The 20,606-nt window shown below is 36.7% G+C and overlaps 1 protein-coding gene across 2 annotated transcripts in view; it reads right to left on the reverse strand.

Moving 5' to 3' along the window:
* The window catches only part of NAF1 (nuclear assembly factor 1 ribonucleoprotein), a 40,868-nt gene extending 20,760 nt beyond the window's left edge, over positions 1-20,108 (reverse strand). For both annotated transcript variants that reach the window (XM_033215582.1, XM_033215583.1), the window contains exons 1-4: positions 19,342-20,108; positions 17,230-17,404; positions 2,832-2,925; positions 301-383 (exon numbers count right to left, since the gene is read on the reverse strand). In XM_033215582.1, coding sequence (XP_033071473.1) covers positions 301-383; positions 2,832-2,925; positions 17,230-17,404; positions 19,342-19,709 — 720 coding nt within the window. In that variant the 5' untranslated portion in view covers positions 19,710-20,108. The remainder of the gene's footprint in view (positions 1-300; positions 384-2,831; positions 2,926-17,229; positions 17,405-19,341) is intronic.
* Between the last annotated feature and the right edge of the window lie 498 nt (positions 20,109-20,606).

A 20,606-nucleotide genomic window follows, 5' to 3' on the forward strand; every position in this document is an offset into this window, starting at 1 on the left:
GGTAGGAAACGATGTGCTATGCATTATGTAGACTCACTGCCTATCAAGTTATCTGACAAACACTAGGAAAGAATTCTATACATGTGTATTTAATAACTCATGCGGCAAAGAGTAATAATCAGTAGTAAACCAATTTACAGACAGATATGAAGTACTGAAGGAAATCAAGAATGTACTGAAACTAGAGAGCTCTAGATTGTCCATCAATTAAACTAAATAAACTCTTCTGAGAACTGATGGGGAAAGTCAGAAAAAAACAATAAATAGAATAATTTGTAAGATTTGAAATGTTTTACAAACCTTTCCTGCTGCTTGTCGATCACTTTTAAAAATTACAGTCTCTTCATTAACTGGAGGTAGGTTAGTCATAGATTCAATTATTACTGAAAAATAAAATAGATTACTTCAAGATTTACTTATAAGAGAATGCAGAATTTCAATGAAAATCTAAGCTTTAATTCCAATATAATTTAAAATAAAATTGAAGGTGGGATTATTACCTCATTAACCATTTCTCTTCAGTAAACAAAGTCTACTTATTACCAAATAGCACTGGGAAATGTTTTATACTTATTTTTAACATAAAAAGCTACAACTCTAAGGGAAAAAAATTAAAATACAAATCCTACAGAAAATCTGAATCATCCATTAAAGAGTCAACAAATTCAAGCTATGCACATATTCTCAAGTAATTTTCACCAAAAACAGTGTAATCACGTTTAGTTGTAAAACTGTTTTAAAAGAAATTAGTCTTCTTTCTCACTCTTAAAAATTCTTTTCTACGAAGCACTGTTTAGTTAATGGTATACAAAAATGTTAAATACAAGGCTTCACAAAAGCATCTTCCTATGAAAAGAAGAAGTAAAAGTGCTACAGCTCACGGTAATTTTTATCATTACATGAAAATTCCCTCCTCAAAAAGCAAAAGCATAATCTCCAAATCTCCAGTTCTTTTAAATGACACAAATGTTAAAGAACTGATCTACCATAACAAAGAGAACACACACACACACACACAAACACACTCTCAATAAATTTTTAGAAAATCAGAGCCACAAGTGTAAGAACACTTTGTTACGTTACACAGATAACACCATGTACACTAAGGGAATAATCAGTAGTAAACCAATTTACAGACAGATATGAAGTACTGAAGGTACTTTGGGAGGTTGACAAGGAAGGATGGCTTGAGCCCAGGAGTTTGAGACCAGCCTGGGCAACATAGCAAGACCTCATCTCTATTAAAAAAAACAGTTAGTACTTCCGAATTCCAAATATACACATAAGCAATAGATCAAGAGGCAACATGTTTTGAGTTAAATCTGCAATAGTAGCATGTACTGATTTTGATCCATTTACTCTTTATTCCCATTAGGTTGAGAATTTTTTTAGTCTATGTTAGTCAAAATAGTATTGTTAAAAATGCAAAAATGACATGCATTATTCCATGTATGTCATAGTTTACATTTTTTTTGAGAATCAACATTATGACCTAAAATGTTTCTGTATACATCAAGTCTAATAAATGTTTAAATCATACTAAACAATCAAGAAATTACTAGCCTGTTTATCTATACATATTATTAAATACCATAAGATAACTCTAAAACTAGTAAATGTAATGATTCCAGAATCATGGAAAGAATTTTAATTATTATTTTTGAAAAGAAGATTCATTTTAATCTACATTTTTATTAATAAACTAAAAAAGTACAAAATCAGGTAAGAATTAATTTTTTAAAATATCAATATAGACACTGTTAGAAAAAAGTCAAAAGAAAAAGTCCTATTTCTATCACTGACTAACTATACAACTGGTCCTAAGAGCAACTGACTTGAATTTTTCTGTTTCCTTAGGTCCTGTGGAGGCTGGTGGGCAATCTAGGTCCTCTTCACAGTTCCAAAATCCTATTACTTTGTCAGTCCTGAGTTCTATTCTCCGGCATATCCTACTATGAGTTAACAGTACCTGTATTAACAAAAATCTCACATAACAACCTCACATGTTGGGGCTAAAGAAATCTAAAATATTAAGTTCTCTTATAACTCAGCAGCTTCATATTTCATGCCGATAACAGTATTAAATCACAAAACTTTCTTACGTGTTTTTAAGACAAAATCAAAGATGCTCCCCCAGAGACATCCACACTCTAATACCCTAATCTGTAAATACATTACATTTCTAAGAACCTTTGCAGATGTGATTAAAGTTAAGGACCATGAGATAGGGGAGATTATCCTGGATTATGCAGGTAAACTCAATCTAAAAAGTCTTTAAAAGCAGAGAACCTTTCCACGTATGGTTAGAGTGAGGTGAGATAATGGAAGAAGGCTCAGAGACAGACGTTACATTACTGACCTTCAGGATGAAGAAAGAGAGCCAAAAGTCAAGGAATGTGGGCAGGCTCCAGAACCCAGAAAGAGCGAGGAAATAAGATTCTCCCCTAGTACCTACAGATAATAACTCAGCCCTGTTAACATCTTTGATTTTAAGCCCACTGAGACCCACATGAGAACTGTATGACAAAATTGTGCTGTCGTAAGTCACTAGGTCTGCAGTCATTTGGTATAGCAACATTAGAAAACTAATAAACCAAATCAAAGGAAATTCCGGAGGAAGTATGTCAGTAAAAGCAGACATTTAAATTTCTATAAAGAAACTGTATTTATATATAATTTTAGTATATGAAAACAGAATTTTATCTCTTCAAACTTAATGACTATAAAGTGTTAATTACGTACGTCTAAGAAAATTTACTAGTCAAAAGTCACTGATTCAATTATTAGTGTGTGTTTGGATATAATTTTTATTAATAAAATTCTTAACATACCTAGTTGTTCGATAATACTTGAAACCATCCCAAGAGGCTTTAACTCAATATCTTCAGGCAGAATAACAGTGAGTTCTTCAACAGAAGGCAGTTCCTATAATTAAAAAACAAAACAAAACACTAAACTTCCTCCAGCTTCAACAACTTAAAAAAAATAAATTTTCCATTTAAAGTGCTACACATCTCTGAAAATGTAACATTAAGTGCTTAGAGCATCTCTTTAATGTTATCCTTTGAGTGGTTGCAAAGACTTGTGATAGTACTTCTCTCCCTCCAACATTTTTCCACCTAAGTGACTCAACAGGTCTCAAGTAGACACCCCAAATTCAGTTAGACTAAGAATAGACATAAGGACTATTCTAGATTCTTTCAGTCACACTTGAACAAGAGACTACCTACTTCCTGTAAAAAAGGCTATTATCAGCCAGAGACATTCCATTTGAAAAGAAATAATTCTACGGGGAATTATAATTTTTCCACAGAAGTTCTTTTAGCTGTCTTATTAAATTGGTTAATTAATTAGTTTGACTGTGATTAAATAGAACACAGAAGCAGCAATCTTTTCTGGGACTGTGTCAAAAAGAGTTGAATGGCCTCTTCAGGAAAAAGGAAATGACACCTATCAGTGAAATATTGAAGTCCTGAAAAAAGAACGCAGGCTTTAGCCTATAAAAACTATGAAGGTGTTGCCTGATACCTTCTCTATCCAGGTTTAAAAAGTAAGTTTCTTTACACCTAAAGATTTCTCTTTTCTTACCCAGCTGCAAACTGCATCTCAGTTGCTATGGAAACTAGATATTGAAGTACAGATGAATCTGAAGAGAAATCTAAGAATAAATCTGACCTTAGCCTTTAGATTAAAAACACAGCTTTCTGTTCTTGACCCTTGCCAACTGATATAACTCTCAGAAGGAAGCTTTTCCTCAAGATGGCTTGAAGTGCAAAGACCCTACCAACGGCATTTTAGGAGTTCAACTGGGAGAAGGATAACTTTTCAAGAAATGTTGGAAAAGATGTGAAAACCTACGTAACACGAAGTATACTGCAGATGAATGCATCTTGAGTAATCATATGACCCTGTGGAAACTTAAACTAGGTTGTTAAAATCATTCAACCAGAGTTGATAAGCAGACATGTAAAATACATTTTGTTTCTGGGATATGCTATTTTCTGATAAAGGATTACTTATGGATAGCAACACTACGGGTCTCAACCAACTGATTCAGAAGGAAGTCAGCAACGTGCCTTTGTATGGTTAGTCTGCCTGGTGTTAGAGGAAATTATTTGTTTTATCCATCAGAATTCTTATGAGTACTTTTAAAGAGAGAATAACCACTTGCCCTTTCATCAAATTAAACATGGAAAGCCTTATGGAAGACCATGGTTTGAAAGTGGTTCATGTGTATATCAGAATGGAGAAGGGAGTTTAGTTGTTAGAACAAATTGTGATATTAAATAGCCTTTTTACAGAAGTTCTTAGCTAAATAAATCTCACACCTTGTTAAATATAAGACTGGCACTTTGGGAGGCCGAGACGGGCGGATCACGAGGTCAGGAGATCGAGACCATCCTGGCTAACACGGTGAAACCCCGTCTCTACAAAAAATTACAAAAAACTAGCCGGGCGAGGTGGTGGGCGCCTGTAGTCCCAGCTACTCGGGAGGCTGAGGCGGGAGAATGGCGTAAACCTGGGAGGCGGAGCTTGCAGTGAGCTGAGATCTGGCCACTGCACTCCAGCCTGGGCGACAGAGCGAGACTCCGTCTCAAAAAAAAAAAAAAAAAAAAAATATAAGACTGGATAACTATAATTTTGGGGGATCGCAGAGAAGAGGACTTTAATGATATTTCAGAGGACAATTGTGAGAGGAGTTTCACATTGACTCTGGTTCTGGGAGTTGCTCCTCTTGTAAGTGGCAAATGTCATTTGCTAATTCAGAAGTACAGTGATAAAATCTGTCCCATTGCCTGGCCATATTATAAGATCTAAAACAAAAATTTCATTACTTTTGGATTGGGATAAAGCCTACTGGTCGAATATTCTCAAATAAATAAGTGCTATTTAACCAGCATGAAAGACCCCTGGTTTTATATTTTCTATTATGAGGAATAAAGGCCCATGTAATATAATATTTATGCTTTGATATAAATCTAAACTGATACTGTTTTGCTTTTGTTGTTTGTTTAAAGTATAGAAGTAAAACATGTTCCTATTTTTACAAAAGGAAAAACTCAAGCAGTATGGAAGGATACAAAGTAAAAAAGCAAAAATCCCCCTACTTTATTCCTTTCAACCACTCAATGCCAAGCCCCATAGATAGCGAATGTTAACATGTATCTTTCAAATACATTTACAACGCAGATATAAACTTGAATTCTAACTTCAAAATATTTTTTACTTAAATAAAATGTCCATATTTTAATACAAGGTATCCTTTTTACCGATCATACCCTACACATCTTTCTATACCAAACAAAAACACATATCTAATTTTATTTAAACACTTAGGATATTCCACTGTATCAGTGGTACTATAATACACTAGCCGCTTGACACAACATATATCTGCCCTTTTAAAACTTTGGCCACTACACACAGTGATACAACATTCTTTTACATGTATCTTTGTGTAACCCCTGTGATAGATTATTTTGAGTGGTCCTGATAAGACTAAAACATGCATATTAAAATTTTGACAGTTACTGCTCAATTTCTTCTTCAACAGTGACATCAATTCACATTTCCACAATGTATGAGAGATTTCCCCACACCCTTGCCATTACTAGTAAGTAAATTTTAAATCTTTGCCAGTCTTATGAATATAAAATAGTATCTTGCTTTAATTTGAATTTCTTCATAAGGAAGAGTGAACATCCTTGCATGTATCCTGGCCATTTTTATGTGTGTTATGAATTGCTTCTTGTATAACTTTACATATTTTTGAGGGCTTATCTTTTTATTACTTCATTAAAAAAAAAAAACCTTTGGATGTTCAAGGACATTTGTCTTTTATCAAATATGTAGCAAATATCCACTCCCTTACCCCACAGCATGTTTTGTAGCTAAAGAACTTAAACTAAACTATTTCAGTTGTTTAGTCAACCTTTGGCATTTTAATTTTTATGTAGTCAAGTATGTATATATATATTTGGCTTTTGAAACTTGTGTCACATTTAGAAAGGTCCTCTGTATCCCAAAATCACTTAAAATTAACTATTGTTTTCTTGATTACTCTGGTTTCATTTTTTTAATATTTGCATATTTGGTCCATTCACAATTTTATTCTTGTATAAAAGTGCAGCAGTGATTGGCTTTATCTTCATCCAAACTACTAGCCAGTTATCCTGACATGCTGTAGAATAATCCATCTTTTCTCTCACTGATTTGAAAAACAAACTTTAACATATACTAAGTACACTTATATATTTGGGTTTTTTACTGAATCTCCATTTGGTTTCACTGATCTAGTTCAGTGTCAGTACTAAACTATTTTAACAACTGTGGTTTTCATAAAACAATTCAATATTTGAGATGATGAGCTGGTTCCTTTACCCACTCCATAAATATTTTTCCCCTTGGAATTTTTTTAACTGTTCTCACATGTTTATCTCGCTACATTTCAGAACTATTTTGTCATATTAGTGTTATTGGTATTGATTGAGATTACACTTAGTTATAGTTGCCTTCATAAAGGGTCCTATATAAGTGCTTAGGCTCATTCCAAGCTATTTTATATATTACTCACTATTATAAATTCCTATTTAACATATTTTATTACTATTACAAATAGACCCTTTATAGGGTATTGCTCGAACATAAGAAAGCATCATGCTGAAATTTACTTTTAGTAATTTTCTTGTATATTTATTATACAACCATATTTTCAAAGAATAAGTTGTTCTTCTTTTCAACATTAGTACATCACGGCTTTCATTTTTCAGATGACCCTGGTTGACAATTCCAGAATCTCAAATATGAAACAATTGTGATGACAGTGGACATCACTAACAGGAATGTTCCAAATCCTAAGCATAATGATGCATTTTTATTGGAATTTCTTTTTAATGGGTTAAGAAAGTATCCATCTATTCCAATTTTAATGAAATTTTTAAAATCGGAAATAAGTATTGAGTTTCATCAAATATTCTTTCATCATTTTGAGATCATTATAACGTAATTTTCTATAAGTTGAGCAGTTCAGTCTACAGGGTCTGATGAAGTCCTGATGTTCTGCTCTAAAGAGTACCAGAAGACATCCAGTATGAGGAAGATAAGCAAAAATATATAAAGTCAGATTATTTGTAGTCAGTCAAGGACTCACAATTTTGGTCAAAAACAGAGTCTGGCAGACCCTCTTAGTTCCTGTTGCTGTTCCATGTTTCCAACCTATGTACTAGAAGAATGAAAAGTTTAGCCCACAAAGGTGAAGGTTCTCTGATTTTGTGTAGAACCAAACTTTGGGGAAAACAGACACAGACACTGTTATCTGAAATCACCACCATATTTCCAATACCAGTTCAGTGATCCTAGTACTCTGTAATATAGGAATGTACAGTTTCATGGGCATTCCTAAAAAGGCCAATGATGGCATTAAGTTGCCTCTTGATAGTAACGAATCTACCTATAAAAGTGATGCACATGAAGTCTCACCCCAAATACTCCACAAAACATAAAAGGTATATAAAAACTAAATAGTACATACAAAATACGTAAGAGATAAGTGAAACCATCCTTGTACAATTCCAGGTTAAGAGCCTGTTACAGAGTCTGCTTTGAAAGTCCAGTTAAATGAAGCAGTATATATTAATTTTGAGAAAGGCACATATTTGGAGGTCTGAATTAAGGGAAAACAGATCTATTTGTTTCTTTTAAATGAGCACGCTAAGAGAGGAGGACAGGCTGGGCACGGTGGCTCACGCCTGTAATCCCAGCACTTTGGGAGGCTGAGGCAGGCGGATCCTGAGGTCAGGAGTCAGAGACCAGCCTGGCCAACATGGTAAAACCCCACCTCTACTAAAAATACAAAAATTAGCCGGGCATGGTGGTAGGCACCTGTAATACCAGCTACTCAGGAGGCTGAGGCAGGAGAATCACTTGAACCTAGGAGGTGGAGGTTGCAGTGAGCCGAGATGGTACCACTGCACTCCAGCCTGGGTGACAGAAAGGCTCTGTCTCAAAAAAAAAGAGAGAGAGAGCGAGAGGAGGACAAAGAGGAAAAAAGAATCCAAACGCCAACAAGAAGGCACCCAAGAGATGTGCTTTCCATGAAAATGTCTGGCTGAACCCGCCAGAGAGAACTTTAAAAGGTTCGAAGGGGATAGATCCCTGCAAGGTATAAAAAGCAATTTCCTTTGGCAGCCATGTCAGACAAGGTAAAGCAAAGATTTCTGTCTTGATCTATGAATGCCAAATGTCACCATCTCTTTCTCAACTAGCAAATTGAATCTACTGTATCACTACCAAGCCTAGTCATTCTTTATCAAACTACCCTGCTGCTTTGCTTTTTTCTAAACACATTGTCGTCCAATATTTCTGTATTTACTTAATGTCTATTTGTCTAACTACACAATAAATCCAACCATAATAAGGACCTTTTTAGTCCCAATCATGAGGACCCAGTCTTGTTCATTGCTATAGCACCCAAAAAGATGGTTAGCGCATAGTAGGTATTTAGTATTAATATATATATATTAAATGAACTAACCTACCTCTTCAGCCCAAGCTTAACAAAAATCTCAAAAGTCAGTCTTAGTCTGAGCAGAAATCAGATAATGAAAATATAACCCAATATAGAATCCTCAAAGAACGAAAAAGGCTTGAACTTAATCTTCTCAAAAATAAAATTTAAAAGCCAGGCTTCCAAGGAAGCTTAACTGCCTAGGATTGATGCATAGGTACCTCTGGGTTGCAGCAGCAAACATTATTACAATTATTAGATTAACATTTGGCTCCCTGATAACACAGCTGCTGCCCCTCCTATGATAATGAATAAATCTCCTCAGATACAAAATCTCCTTTAAGGAAATAAAAATCAATCACTTTGTTTTTCCACATTTCAGGGAAGAGTGTAAATGTGTGACAGAGAAGAGAAACACAGACACACTCCAATAAAGGGGAAAATATAGCCAGAAAACATACTGTGGGACCATTCTGGCAGTGCACAAAAGGTATAAACAATCAGATGTAAAAGGCATACAAGTAAACTGAAAAAACTGAAGGTAGAGGTGATAGGAGAGGCCTGGGATAGAAAGACCTTCTTCATCACCCATAAGCAACAACCAAGGGTACTAAAAATAAAAGAGAAGGCGATTTACTGCAGATTAGAAAGATTAAAGTATCAGCCTGGATACCCCACAACCCTTGTTAGAAGAATGATGAGTAGATAGGAAAGACTTTTTATTTTATTTACACAATATTAGATAAAAATTTAAATTTAATTAAGATTAAATAAAATTTAAAATTCAGTCTTCAGTCACACTAGCCACATTTCAAGTAAGACAGCACAATACAGACATCCCCAACACTGCAGCTCTATTACACAGCACTGCTTTACATTCTCACATATCAAAAAAGCCCTCCATTACAAAACACATTCCCAGGTATTAATAATATCAATTTATTTCTGGCCATTAACACAGGTATAATTTTAAGACCACATTTTAACAGCATGCACCATATTACTAATGAAGTCTTAATGATAACCTGAATACTCTACTTGGGAAATGAAGATGTGTGATAAATGTATATTTAAATTTTATTGTTTCCCAAAATTAAAACGCAACAAAAACCTGTTCTGGATGTACATTATCTGCGATTAGAAGTAACTACTTTATCATACAAATAAAATTATTATAAATGTTTACTAACAAAAAATCAAAGAACAGGAAAAAGTTTTTCTGGATCCATTTATTCAATACTTCTATACATAACAAAGAGTAGAAAAGGAAAGGAAGAAAACTATTTCATTCGCATCATTAGCAAATGAAAAGCCTGCATGGAAATAAACATTCCCAAACATCACAGCATTTGGCAAATGAACTACTAAAATTCAACATACTAAAGAAGCTCGACCATTTATTTCCTACACACTACACAGTTCCAAGTCAAAGGCTTTACTGAGAGGCAATATAATCCAAGCAAAAGCAATTTTCAAAAGCTTACATTAGATGATTCATTCATCCTTCACTTTGAGAAAATATGCTACATGATTATTATTCAGAAACTAAATAATGAGAAAGTCCAAATGACCAGATTCCAATGTTGCTATGCAGGTCTCCACAAATACTAAAAACACAGAAGTTTGGAATGTGTCTATTACTAGTTCAGAATCTGTTCGTCCCCACTAATATGACTTCAGACAAATCTCTTTCTTTCTGGTTTCATTTTTCTTACCTACAAATAGTAAGGAAACTGAACAAAAGTTCGAAACAGTTATACAAATGGCTAACAACAATTTAAATATCCAACTGCATGTAATCAAAAAGGTAACACATTAATACAGAAATTATAGACTAGATTCTAACAAAACAATTACTGTGCTTCTGTGATAACAGATATTCATAATGATGGCATTAAAGAAATTCAAGATCCTAACCACACTTCTGGAATATCCATGAAAGAGCAATTATTGTCTGTGTTGTAAGATTATTATATTTCAATTTTCTAACATCTGTATGGTCTACAAGGTTACTCAGTTAAGCAAAATATTCAAAAGAGTACCATATAATATTAAAAATCCATCCTATTAAAAATGAAGTTATAGACATACCAGTCAAAAAATGGGTGCCTAGAACTTCCAATGCAAAAATGGAAGGAGCTAATACGTCAAAAGTGGCCCTCTGAGAAGGTAACATTTATAATTTACAACACTCTTGACCTTTCTAGCATTTGTGAAGGCTTATTGAGCAAAAAACAGTATCAGTAAATTGATGACTTTCTAAAGCAAAATTATATAAAGAACCTTCAGTAGGATTTTCACTCACAAATATGGGAAAAGGACAGCAGAGGTTGGTGGGAGAAGGAATCAAACATTCCAAATGAAAACTAAACCTTTTTGGTGTCAGTTTGGGGAGAATCGAGAAAAGCGAGGAAGGTGGAATGAAATTATCTAACCACTTTTCTCATATTACCCAACACAGGACATGCACGTGGCAGCCAATTAATTACCTGATGCTATTAGGTGAGCCTTCACTTTTCAGATATGGTTGGAAAGTAGGATCCAATCACTGGAGTACTGAGAGCCATGACTGAATTTTTTTTTTCTCTATAGCTGGTAAAACATATTGGAAAAAAAATGGATTAGGTCTGTAAACTCTGTGTCAACTATGACCATACTTAACATGTAGTCTAATTCATTAACTTATTCAGTGGAAGTAATTTTACAAGTTTCCATGAAACTCAGCTATTTATCACCAGTAAGCATTAGTCCCCTCATTAATTACCCTACTGTGTATGACACTAAACTTAAGACACAGAGAGTCAATTAAAAAATGAGGGTCAACATTTCTTTGAAGTGTCTTAAGATACTTCTTTTTTAAACGAATACACTATTATCTTGTTTTTCTCTAAAATTACTGTTAAGAGAAACAAAATTCATAAGAATATCTTCAAAATTTAATTTGTTTAAATATAAAACTATAATCCATCTCAACAAGGAAAAAACCTCCAACAATGAATATAACTTTAAGCCTATCTTTTATGTTAATTGAGTCCATAGTTCATCAACTTTAAGACACTAATTTTATATATCACTAAGATAAAAGGACTGCCAAATAATTGTAAAATGCCACAGAGTATCAGCCCAAATTTTTCAGAAATCCTTATCTCCCCTTCCACTCAATCCTATCACTTCTTATGTGCAGTACACCATTCATCTGACATCCTGCCATTAACTCCCTGGTGTCGTTTTACTTTCAGCTCAAGTGTGTGTGCTCACTCTGTAGTTTCATTGTTCTTGAACAGACATTTGTCTTTATCTTCTAGAGCAATCAGTAGAATTCACTCATTAGAAACTACTGAGGAATGGGGGAATCTAAAAAATTGAAAGCTTCTTATGTGATAATTATATATGTATATACACAGGACATAAATGGATACTCTACTGAATGAGACAGTATTTATTTAATGTTTATGGAATCATTCATGCCTCACATAAGCTTTACTGAAATATTCTGTAAAATATAAAACTTTAATTTAAAAAAACTATCAATTATTTTTGTAGAACACTATTGAATATTAATGAAAAATGATCTCCTTTAAGTATATAAACCATTGCTTAAATAACAAGCACTTTGGGAATAATGTTAATAAGTGCTACCAAAGTGTATTCAAAATGGAATTTAATAGTTCAAAATATACATATAGTAATAAAAGCCTAAGTTAAAAGAGGCCTGCATTCAGGACAAAACTTATAAACCAAGTTAGGTCTTGAAAACAATATATTCAATTGATAATTACTAAGTGTAGACCAAGATGCAATACAATTTCATATATGATGGGAGATCAAACAGGCATGAAATATTCTACTGCAACTTCTAACTGCTTGAGGTGGTCCAGATATTTCCATACACTCATGTTAGGACATTTTAGAATGTGTCCACACTGCCACAATCAGGAGCGTAGAGTGTACTCAACCTAACTACCAAATGTACTTACTTTATGAAATAAGCAGTCACCAAAGCATGACAGCTAAATTTCCCCCAAAATTGCCAAGAAGTATTAATTTTTTTTCTTGGTCATGCTACATTATATGCCTAAATACACATTATTATTCCTATTGAAGTATTATCCATTTCTTATCTCCATAAACATTGTGCTTATAATTTTAAAATGTTATGTGAAGCTTTTCAGGTTTTCAGAAAACAATGGGCACTAATTTATAAAACTCATTTCTGTTTAAGACTTTAAAAATTATAATCCCAAACGTTTTTTTTTTTTTTTTTTTTTTTTTTTTTGAGACGGAGTCTCGCTCTGCCGCCCAGGCTGGAGTGCAGTGGCGGGGTCTCAGCTCACTGCAAGCTCCGCCTCCTGAGTTTACGCCATTCTCCTGCCTCAGCCTCCCAAGCAGCTGGGACTACAGGCGCCCGCCATGTCGCCCGGCTAGTTTTTTGTATTTTTTAGTAGAGACGGGGTTTCACCATGTCAGCCAGGATGGTCTCGATCTCCTGACCTCGTGATCCGCCCGTCTCGGCCTCCCAAAGTGCTGGGATTACAGGCTTGAGCCACCGCGCCCGGCCCCCAAACGTTTTTATGACTCTACATTTTTAATTACACTTGATACATTTGAATGAAGAATTCAGGGCATAAATGGCTGAGAAAATTGTTTAAAAAGAACCTCAATTTTCCAATTCATCGAAACACTAAATATATCCTATGCGGCTCAATGTAGTTCCAAAGCTGTAGTATGTATGCTGCTTACAGGGACTGTGTAGGTTATATATAAACCTTCTGAGCATTTAAGAATTATTTATGTCTAAAAGAATAATTTTATCTAAACTTATTATTTGCGACATTATGAAGAGAGCCACTTAAGACTCTTTTTCACTGCCACTATAGCTCACTAGCTCACTAATTCCTCTTTTACTCTCTTCCCCCTTACCATACCTCACATAAAAAAAAAAAAAAAAAAAAAAAAAAACTAGGTTATAACCACATCTTGGGATGGCAAGATTTGGTTATGACCTAATTTTAAAAATCACATCTTTCTAAGGTTTAAGAACAAGAATAAAGTTACTTCACTGTAGTTCTCATATACCTAAAGATCTGCATTGTACATAGTTAGATAACAGAGATCAAACAACCCACAATGGAAAGATTTAAAGGGATAGATCCAGAGAGGTGACATTCCTGCTTGAGACACAGACTAAATGGATGTAAAAATTAAGCTAAGCATGCCTAAGTGACAACAGGAAACTGTTAGAAAACACTTTAGAAAGTGTCTGGATGTAAAATTGGGTTAAATCAGGCTAAATTGGGCTAAATTGGGCATGTCTATGTCCAGATCCCTGAAGGTCCAGCACAAATTCTAAAATTGGTTTTAACTATTTGGCACATTTTAATTTGTGTATACCTTTTAGCAGAAAAGTTCATTCATTTTCTTCAGAATTTTGTTAGTTAAATTAATAGACCACATAGAGCTTGAAGCTCCATCTAGCTAAGATACACAACCTCCGCTGCCTAAAAGTCTAAGTGACATATCAGGAGGCCTGAACAAAATGGCACATACCACACCAGCTAGTACTAGTTGTGGAGAGGAGACACTTCCCAGGAAGAATGGATTACCATTAAAAAAAAAAAAAAAAAAAAAAACACTAAGTTAAATAACAGAATTGTCCCAAAAGTAAGCAAGGAAATACAACACTAATAGCCAGTTCATGGGACACTGAAAGCAAAAGATGCCATTTTTAGAGCCAGAGATACTGAAATTCATGTATAACCTAGAATTAAAAAGATAAATCTGGCCAGGCACGGTGGCTCACGCCTGAAATCCCAGCACTTTGGGAGGCCAAGGTGGGTGGATCACCTGAGGTCAGGAGTTCAAGACAAGGCTGGCCAACACGGTGAAACCCTGTTTCTACTAAAAATACAAAAATTAGCCGGACGTGGTGGTAGGTGCTTTTAATTCCAGTTACGTGTGAGGCTGAGGCAGGAGAATCGCTTGAGCCCGGGAGGTGAAGGTTACAGTGAGTCCAGATCAGCCACTGGGCTCCAGCCTGGGCAACAAGAGCAAAACTCTGTCTGTCCTCCCATCCCCTCCCCCCACAAAAAAAATCTACAGATAAACAGAGGAAGCCAGTCAATAATGAAAGAATAAAATGACAGATAACTGTGAGACTATCCAGAGGCATGTAAAAGAAACAGTGTGACTAGCCTTCATAGCTGCCTTCGTTCCCAGCTGCTTTCTAATAAACCTCCAGTTCTCCTGAGGTAATATGAGTCTCTGTTCCTCATAACAATGAGTCCAACATAAATCATACACGATAACCACGTCCAAGTATTTCCATTGCCCTCCATAGAATATAACCGATTACTACTGTCTGTCCAGTATCCCCTTTTGGAATGGATATAAGCTCCCTTTCCTGTGAAAGACAAACCATTCCATGTGGTTTATATAGGGGCTGATATTACACCCAACATCCCACCCTCCTCACAATACATACACATTCACACTCTCTTTCTGTCAACTAGCTCTTACAGATTCCCACCCTCTCGCACTAGCCCATGTGCTTTCAAGTGTTCATTTTCCTACACATGCTCTCCTCACTCTCTCCTACACACTCGCCTACACAAACAGGAGTGACTACGTGACTCACAGCCAAGCAATCTGAAAATCCATTCCACTAGCCTCAATGATCTGTTCAAGGCTGTGTAACAGACCATAGGCCAGCAAAAGTCATCTCCATGACTTTCATGCAAGAGTCTGTCTGGTCAAAATGCCAGCCCTGAGAAAGAGGCAGACTCTTAAAACACACTACATACCTGTAACTATACACTATCTTTTGTACTCAGGACAAAGCCATTCTTGTCCCCCAAACTTAAGATTTGAAACCCTGAAGAAGTCCTTGTACCTCTTTCAGACCAGTAAGCCAGAGATTTAGTGCAGACTGGGAAACTCATCAATTTCTCTACCTATCTCTAGCAGCACAGTGGTCTGAAGGACTTTTAATAAGTTTCCCAAATAAAGACTACAATTCCCTCTTTCATCATTCCCAAAGATCCATTGAAATGGTCTCAGAAAGGAACAGACCAACCCATCATTCCAAGTTGGAAAATCTAACAACATTCAAATGGAATTTTGTCTTTTGAGGCAAACATACATTCACACAATTCAATAGCACTTTTAGCAATTAAATTTGTTTGTCTCCACTTTATTTACTGTCTGTGTCCCTCCATTAGACACTACAAGAGCAGAAATTGGATTGGTCTTGTTTACAGCACCCGGCAAATGGCAGGTGTGCTATAATAATTTCTTAAAGAATTAATAAATATAAAATGCCTCACACTCATTCTACAATCATAAATTACTTTGGCCTGAGAACTTACTATCTGTAAAGCACTCCACTGGGTACTATGGGAGTTACAAGGATCACATATGAACTCAGTCCTCAAAGAACTTGTTCCTAGACTCCCTGTGGCCACAAATCCTTTGTGATTTCTGATGAAAACAGGGACATTCTGTTCAGAAAAAATACCTAAACAAATACGCTAGACTTTGCATTAAATTTGAAGAAATTCCCAAGGTAAGAATTCCAAATCTAGTAAGACAAGACAACGATATAAATGCATGTACAGAAGTACTGTGGTCTTTTCTTTGTTGGTTATTATAGTCTAAAAGGAACTTATGTAGAAAGGTGATCAAGAGACAAGCAAAAAAGACGAAACAAGTCTCCTACTTTCAGAAAATAGTTATGTTGGGAGCCTTTGTGTACAAAGACCACTAAGAAATATTAACATATCTGTAGCACGAAAATATGAGCCACTGATGAAGCTGCATACAAATCCAAAGATTTTCAATGTATAAAGCATAAGCGAGATGAGAATTTCTTGTTATGAGTAGAGAAAAAGAGAAATAATTAAGACTGGTAGAATCCATTCACGAAAAAGGTTCCTGAGTGCCTGTAGGCTTTATATTTTCAAATCTTGCATTAAACTATCTTATCAATGTAAATGTTATATAAGAATTATGATTAGTGACCATTAAATATTTTTAAAGCATTAATAATTAGAAGTATATGCAGAGCTGGAAAAAAAATGTGGTAATATAGCCTACATTCTGAAATTCTGAGAAGACTTTCCTCTTGGGTTATAGGTTTCAATCAGACTAACATCATCCTCACAAGGATGTTTACAGCATAAGAGGAAATAACCTTGCAAGAGTTAACTTTGCAAACCAAACCTATCAAGTGCCAATAAATAACCATTTTACAATTAACAAGTTTTCTCCAACTGTAATAATAAAAACACTCCAAAAACTTCAGTAGGAATCCTAACAAACTCAACCCTTCGAATTTCACCTTCTACTTCTCTAAATGCAGTCAATTAAAAAGAAAATTTCAATTGCTATTGAGCAAAATTTTCTGACTTGCAGATCCTAAAAAAAAAAAACAACCAGAAAGCAAATCGACATAAGAAATATCTTTTTCTAGGAAATGTAAAAAATGTAAAGTTCAAAGCTGAAGTTGATGCCACAATTGGAAAAATTATCAAATGTCAGCAGAGTTAGAGGTTACCTAAGAAATTATACAGATCACTAGTCTTTTATATAAGAAAGCCAAGGCATGCCAAAAGCATGCCGGTTAGGCTGAGAATGAACTTCAAATTTATGGAGCAGATACGATCAATATCGGTACCAGAATATGTTTTAAAACATGCCAACTAAACTTAATAAATCTAAGTACTTACATTAAGAAGTAATTCATCTTTTGTTTTAAGAGGAAAATTCTTATTTTCCTTCTCAACTTGTAAGTCATCATCTCCATCTGACAGCACTGGGGGAAGTGATATACAAGAGGAAGACGACGACGATGAGGAAGATGAAGAAGAAGACGATGAGCTTGAACTATCTGAATCTGTTTCACTGTAGGGAAGAAAACAGTTAAAAAAAATAGTCCAGTATTATTATGTATTAAATTAAGATTATTCAATTAAGAAATATCAACTTTAATACATGTTTATTATTGCTTATTCTAATAATATTAAAATAAGATTATTTAATTTAAAAATATCAACTTTACTACATGTTTACTACTGCTGTTTTAATTCAAAAGCTAGCACTTCAAAGCTGATATGGTATTGGGAAAGTAGTCTTTAGTTTACCAGTAACATTTTCAAACCTCTGCTATAACCCAGATCCTCTTATTACAACAGTCTCACATATCATATACATGAGTATAAGCAAGCATGTGACAATTCTGGGCATGGCACCTCTCTCAGACACCAATAACCAGATCTCTTACTTGCCAGATCGCTTGAGTTTCTTCTCAGTCTACAGACAACTTGGGAAATCCTCAGTTACTAAAGTATGTAGACCGTTCTACTTTCTGAAAACTCATTTGGTCCTTATCTTCCACAGAAATTATCGTTAACAGCAACCACTGTCTCAGTTTAAATTCTGTTTTGTTGGCTCCTCACTTCAAGTCTTTTATATATTATTTTTAAGGGTTCCATCCTCACTTTCTCTTCTTTCTGTACTACTTTCATGGATAATCCCGTACATGTTAATGATTTCAATCATCATCCATGTGACATTAACGCCTAAATTTTCGGCTATGACGTCTCTAAACTTCATGTCCAATCTCTGACAGCGTACTGGCCACCTTTGTACGAACGGCCTATACACCCACACTCACAGCAAGTTAAAACAAGAAAAAGTGCATTATACTAACGGAACCTGCTTCTCCCCTTCAGTTTCCATTTGATTTCACTGCTGTTAACTGGCAAAAAGTTGTACCACTTTTGACTTCTTCAAATATTTGGTATCCTCTGCCATCACCCACAAAGAGTCAGAAGTAGTATCCTCACACTAAGTTGGCCTATTAGGAAGCCATATCCCTTCTGCTTTCAAACCGTATCCCCGAATCATCTGCCATTTACTTTTCTTTGCTAGTACAATGAGCTCTGAAATCCCACAAGATGATTATACTGCAATCTTAGTACTGCCGAGAAATCCAACCTTGTCTACAGTTACTTCCACCTCCCAGTCCATTTCATACCCTCTCCTACCTTCAGCCTTCTTCATTCCCACTCTGCTGACGACTTCCCTAAAGACTAAACTACTCACCTACTTAACACGTGTCTATCTTGTTAACCTGTTCCGTACCCCACTCAACACACTCAACTATTTGTAGACAATGTTCAGTGTTGTTTAGTAACATCCCACAAGCTGGAGTCCTCTCCAGCCCAAAGGTTTTGTATTTAAAAGACAGAAGTGGGGGCAAGGGGGAAAAGCTCTCGCAAAACCTAAGAAGCATAAAATACTACTAAATAACACTGTTTAGCTACTTTCACAAACACGTGTTCCCTACGATTCTACAAATTAACGTAATCGTCAAGAGCCAGCTCTGAAACACACAAAATAATCCTTTTCCTGATCCTCAATGTATGTAGTTCAAAAAACAAAGCCTACATGTAATGGGGAAAAAAATTCAGATCTGACACAAAACTCAATTATAACCACAAAAGTACAGCCTGAACTGAGTAGTTACGGAAACAAGCTAAGATCCTCGGGTCTTCTAAAGTCTAACTAAAAATGATACGATCTATACATAGAACTCTTCAGGCTACCAAATTTAGGAAAGAAGTGAGTACTAAGCTCAGATTCACAACGCGACCTGCTGTGAGAGGCAGCGAATAAAGGGCAGTCGGAGCCAATACTTCAACACAGGAGCCCGGAGCACCAGCGACCTGCCCACCCTCCAGGGCCCACACGGTCAACCTCTAGGCTCCTAGGCCCCGGCCACCCCGCCCGTCATACAAGACCTCTCCCCACAGCTCCGGGTCCCCTAGGCACCCGACCTGTCCGAGTCCGAATCCGAGTCCGAGGTCTCCAAGGAGTTCGGGGCCCGCTCTCTGGCTCCTGGAGAGGTGACCCAGTCTCCGCAGGCCGGCGATTCAGCTGGCGGCGGCGGCGGCTGCGGCTGCGACGCTAGGGTCCCGGCCGCGACTGCGTTCAGAACGGGCTGCAGAGGCTGCTCACCGGCAGTCTTAACCTCCACGGTCTGCCCAGTGTCCGGGGACCCCTCAAACGACTGTAGCCGCTGCTGTGTCCCTGGCGCAGGGGCAGAGCCCGGAGACGTCGCCGCCGGACCTTCGCCAACTCCGAAATCGGTGCCATTGAATTTCAGAGTTTCCAGCTGAGCGACGGCGGCCTCCACTACCTCCATCACACCGCGCCAGAAACCGAGTCGGCCTCAGGATCTGAGACCCCGCACAAGCTTACAGCTCTCTCCAGAAATAATAAAACAACTTGGACAACCAGAGCAACAGTCCCTGGGCCCAACTTCCCGCGTTTCTCAGGTAACTACACGCGGAGGAGCCAAAAGACACGCCCCCGCCGTTTACGCAGCAACGCTTTCCGAATAGCGTGTGACGTATATGGCGCGACGGCGCGACGGCCCGACGGCTCGACGTCCCTCCGCAGGAACAGGACACAAGCGTCATACGTTTGAAAATCAGAACTAGGAGGTGGGGCTTGGTGACTGACGCCTGTAATCCCAGCACTTTGGGAGGCCGAGGCGGGCGGATCACAAGGTCAGGAGTTCACAGACCAACCTGACCAATGTGGTCAAACCCCATCTCTACTAAAAATACAAAAATTAGCTGGGCATGGTGGCGCGTGCCTGTAATCCCAGCTACTTGGGAGGGTGAGGCAGGAGAATCGCTTGAACCCAGCAGGCGGAGGTTGCAGTGAGCCAAGACCGCGCCACTGCACTCCAACCTGGCAACAAAGCGAGACTCCGTCTCAAAAAAAAAGAAAGAAAGAAAAGAAAAAATCAGGACTGGGGAGGTTCTAAATCGACCGTTTTCACTGCGTCATGTGAACCATTCAAGGCCTGAATGTCGGATTTTCCTATTGCTGCACCTGAACCAGTTCTGCTTGAAGCGCCAAAATAAAGCAGGGATTATACAACAGGGGAGATGCCTGAAGAGTGCTAGGTTCTGTACATCAGAAACGTGAGTCAGGAAGCCTTGACAGGGCACTAGTAACTTCATTAAAGTTAAATGAAGTTTATCCATCAGTAGATCCGTCTGTCAATAGATAGGGCATTAACCATTTTTTC

Source organism: Trachypithecus francoisi, unplaced genomic scaffold (genome assembly GCF_009764315.1).
Source record: "Trachypithecus francoisi isolate TF-2019V2 unplaced genomic scaffold, Tfra_2.0 Lachesis_group1, whole genome shotgun sequence".
NCBI classification, from domain to species: Eukaryota; Metazoa; Chordata; class Mammalia; order Primates; family Cercopithecidae; genus Trachypithecus; species Trachypithecus francoisi.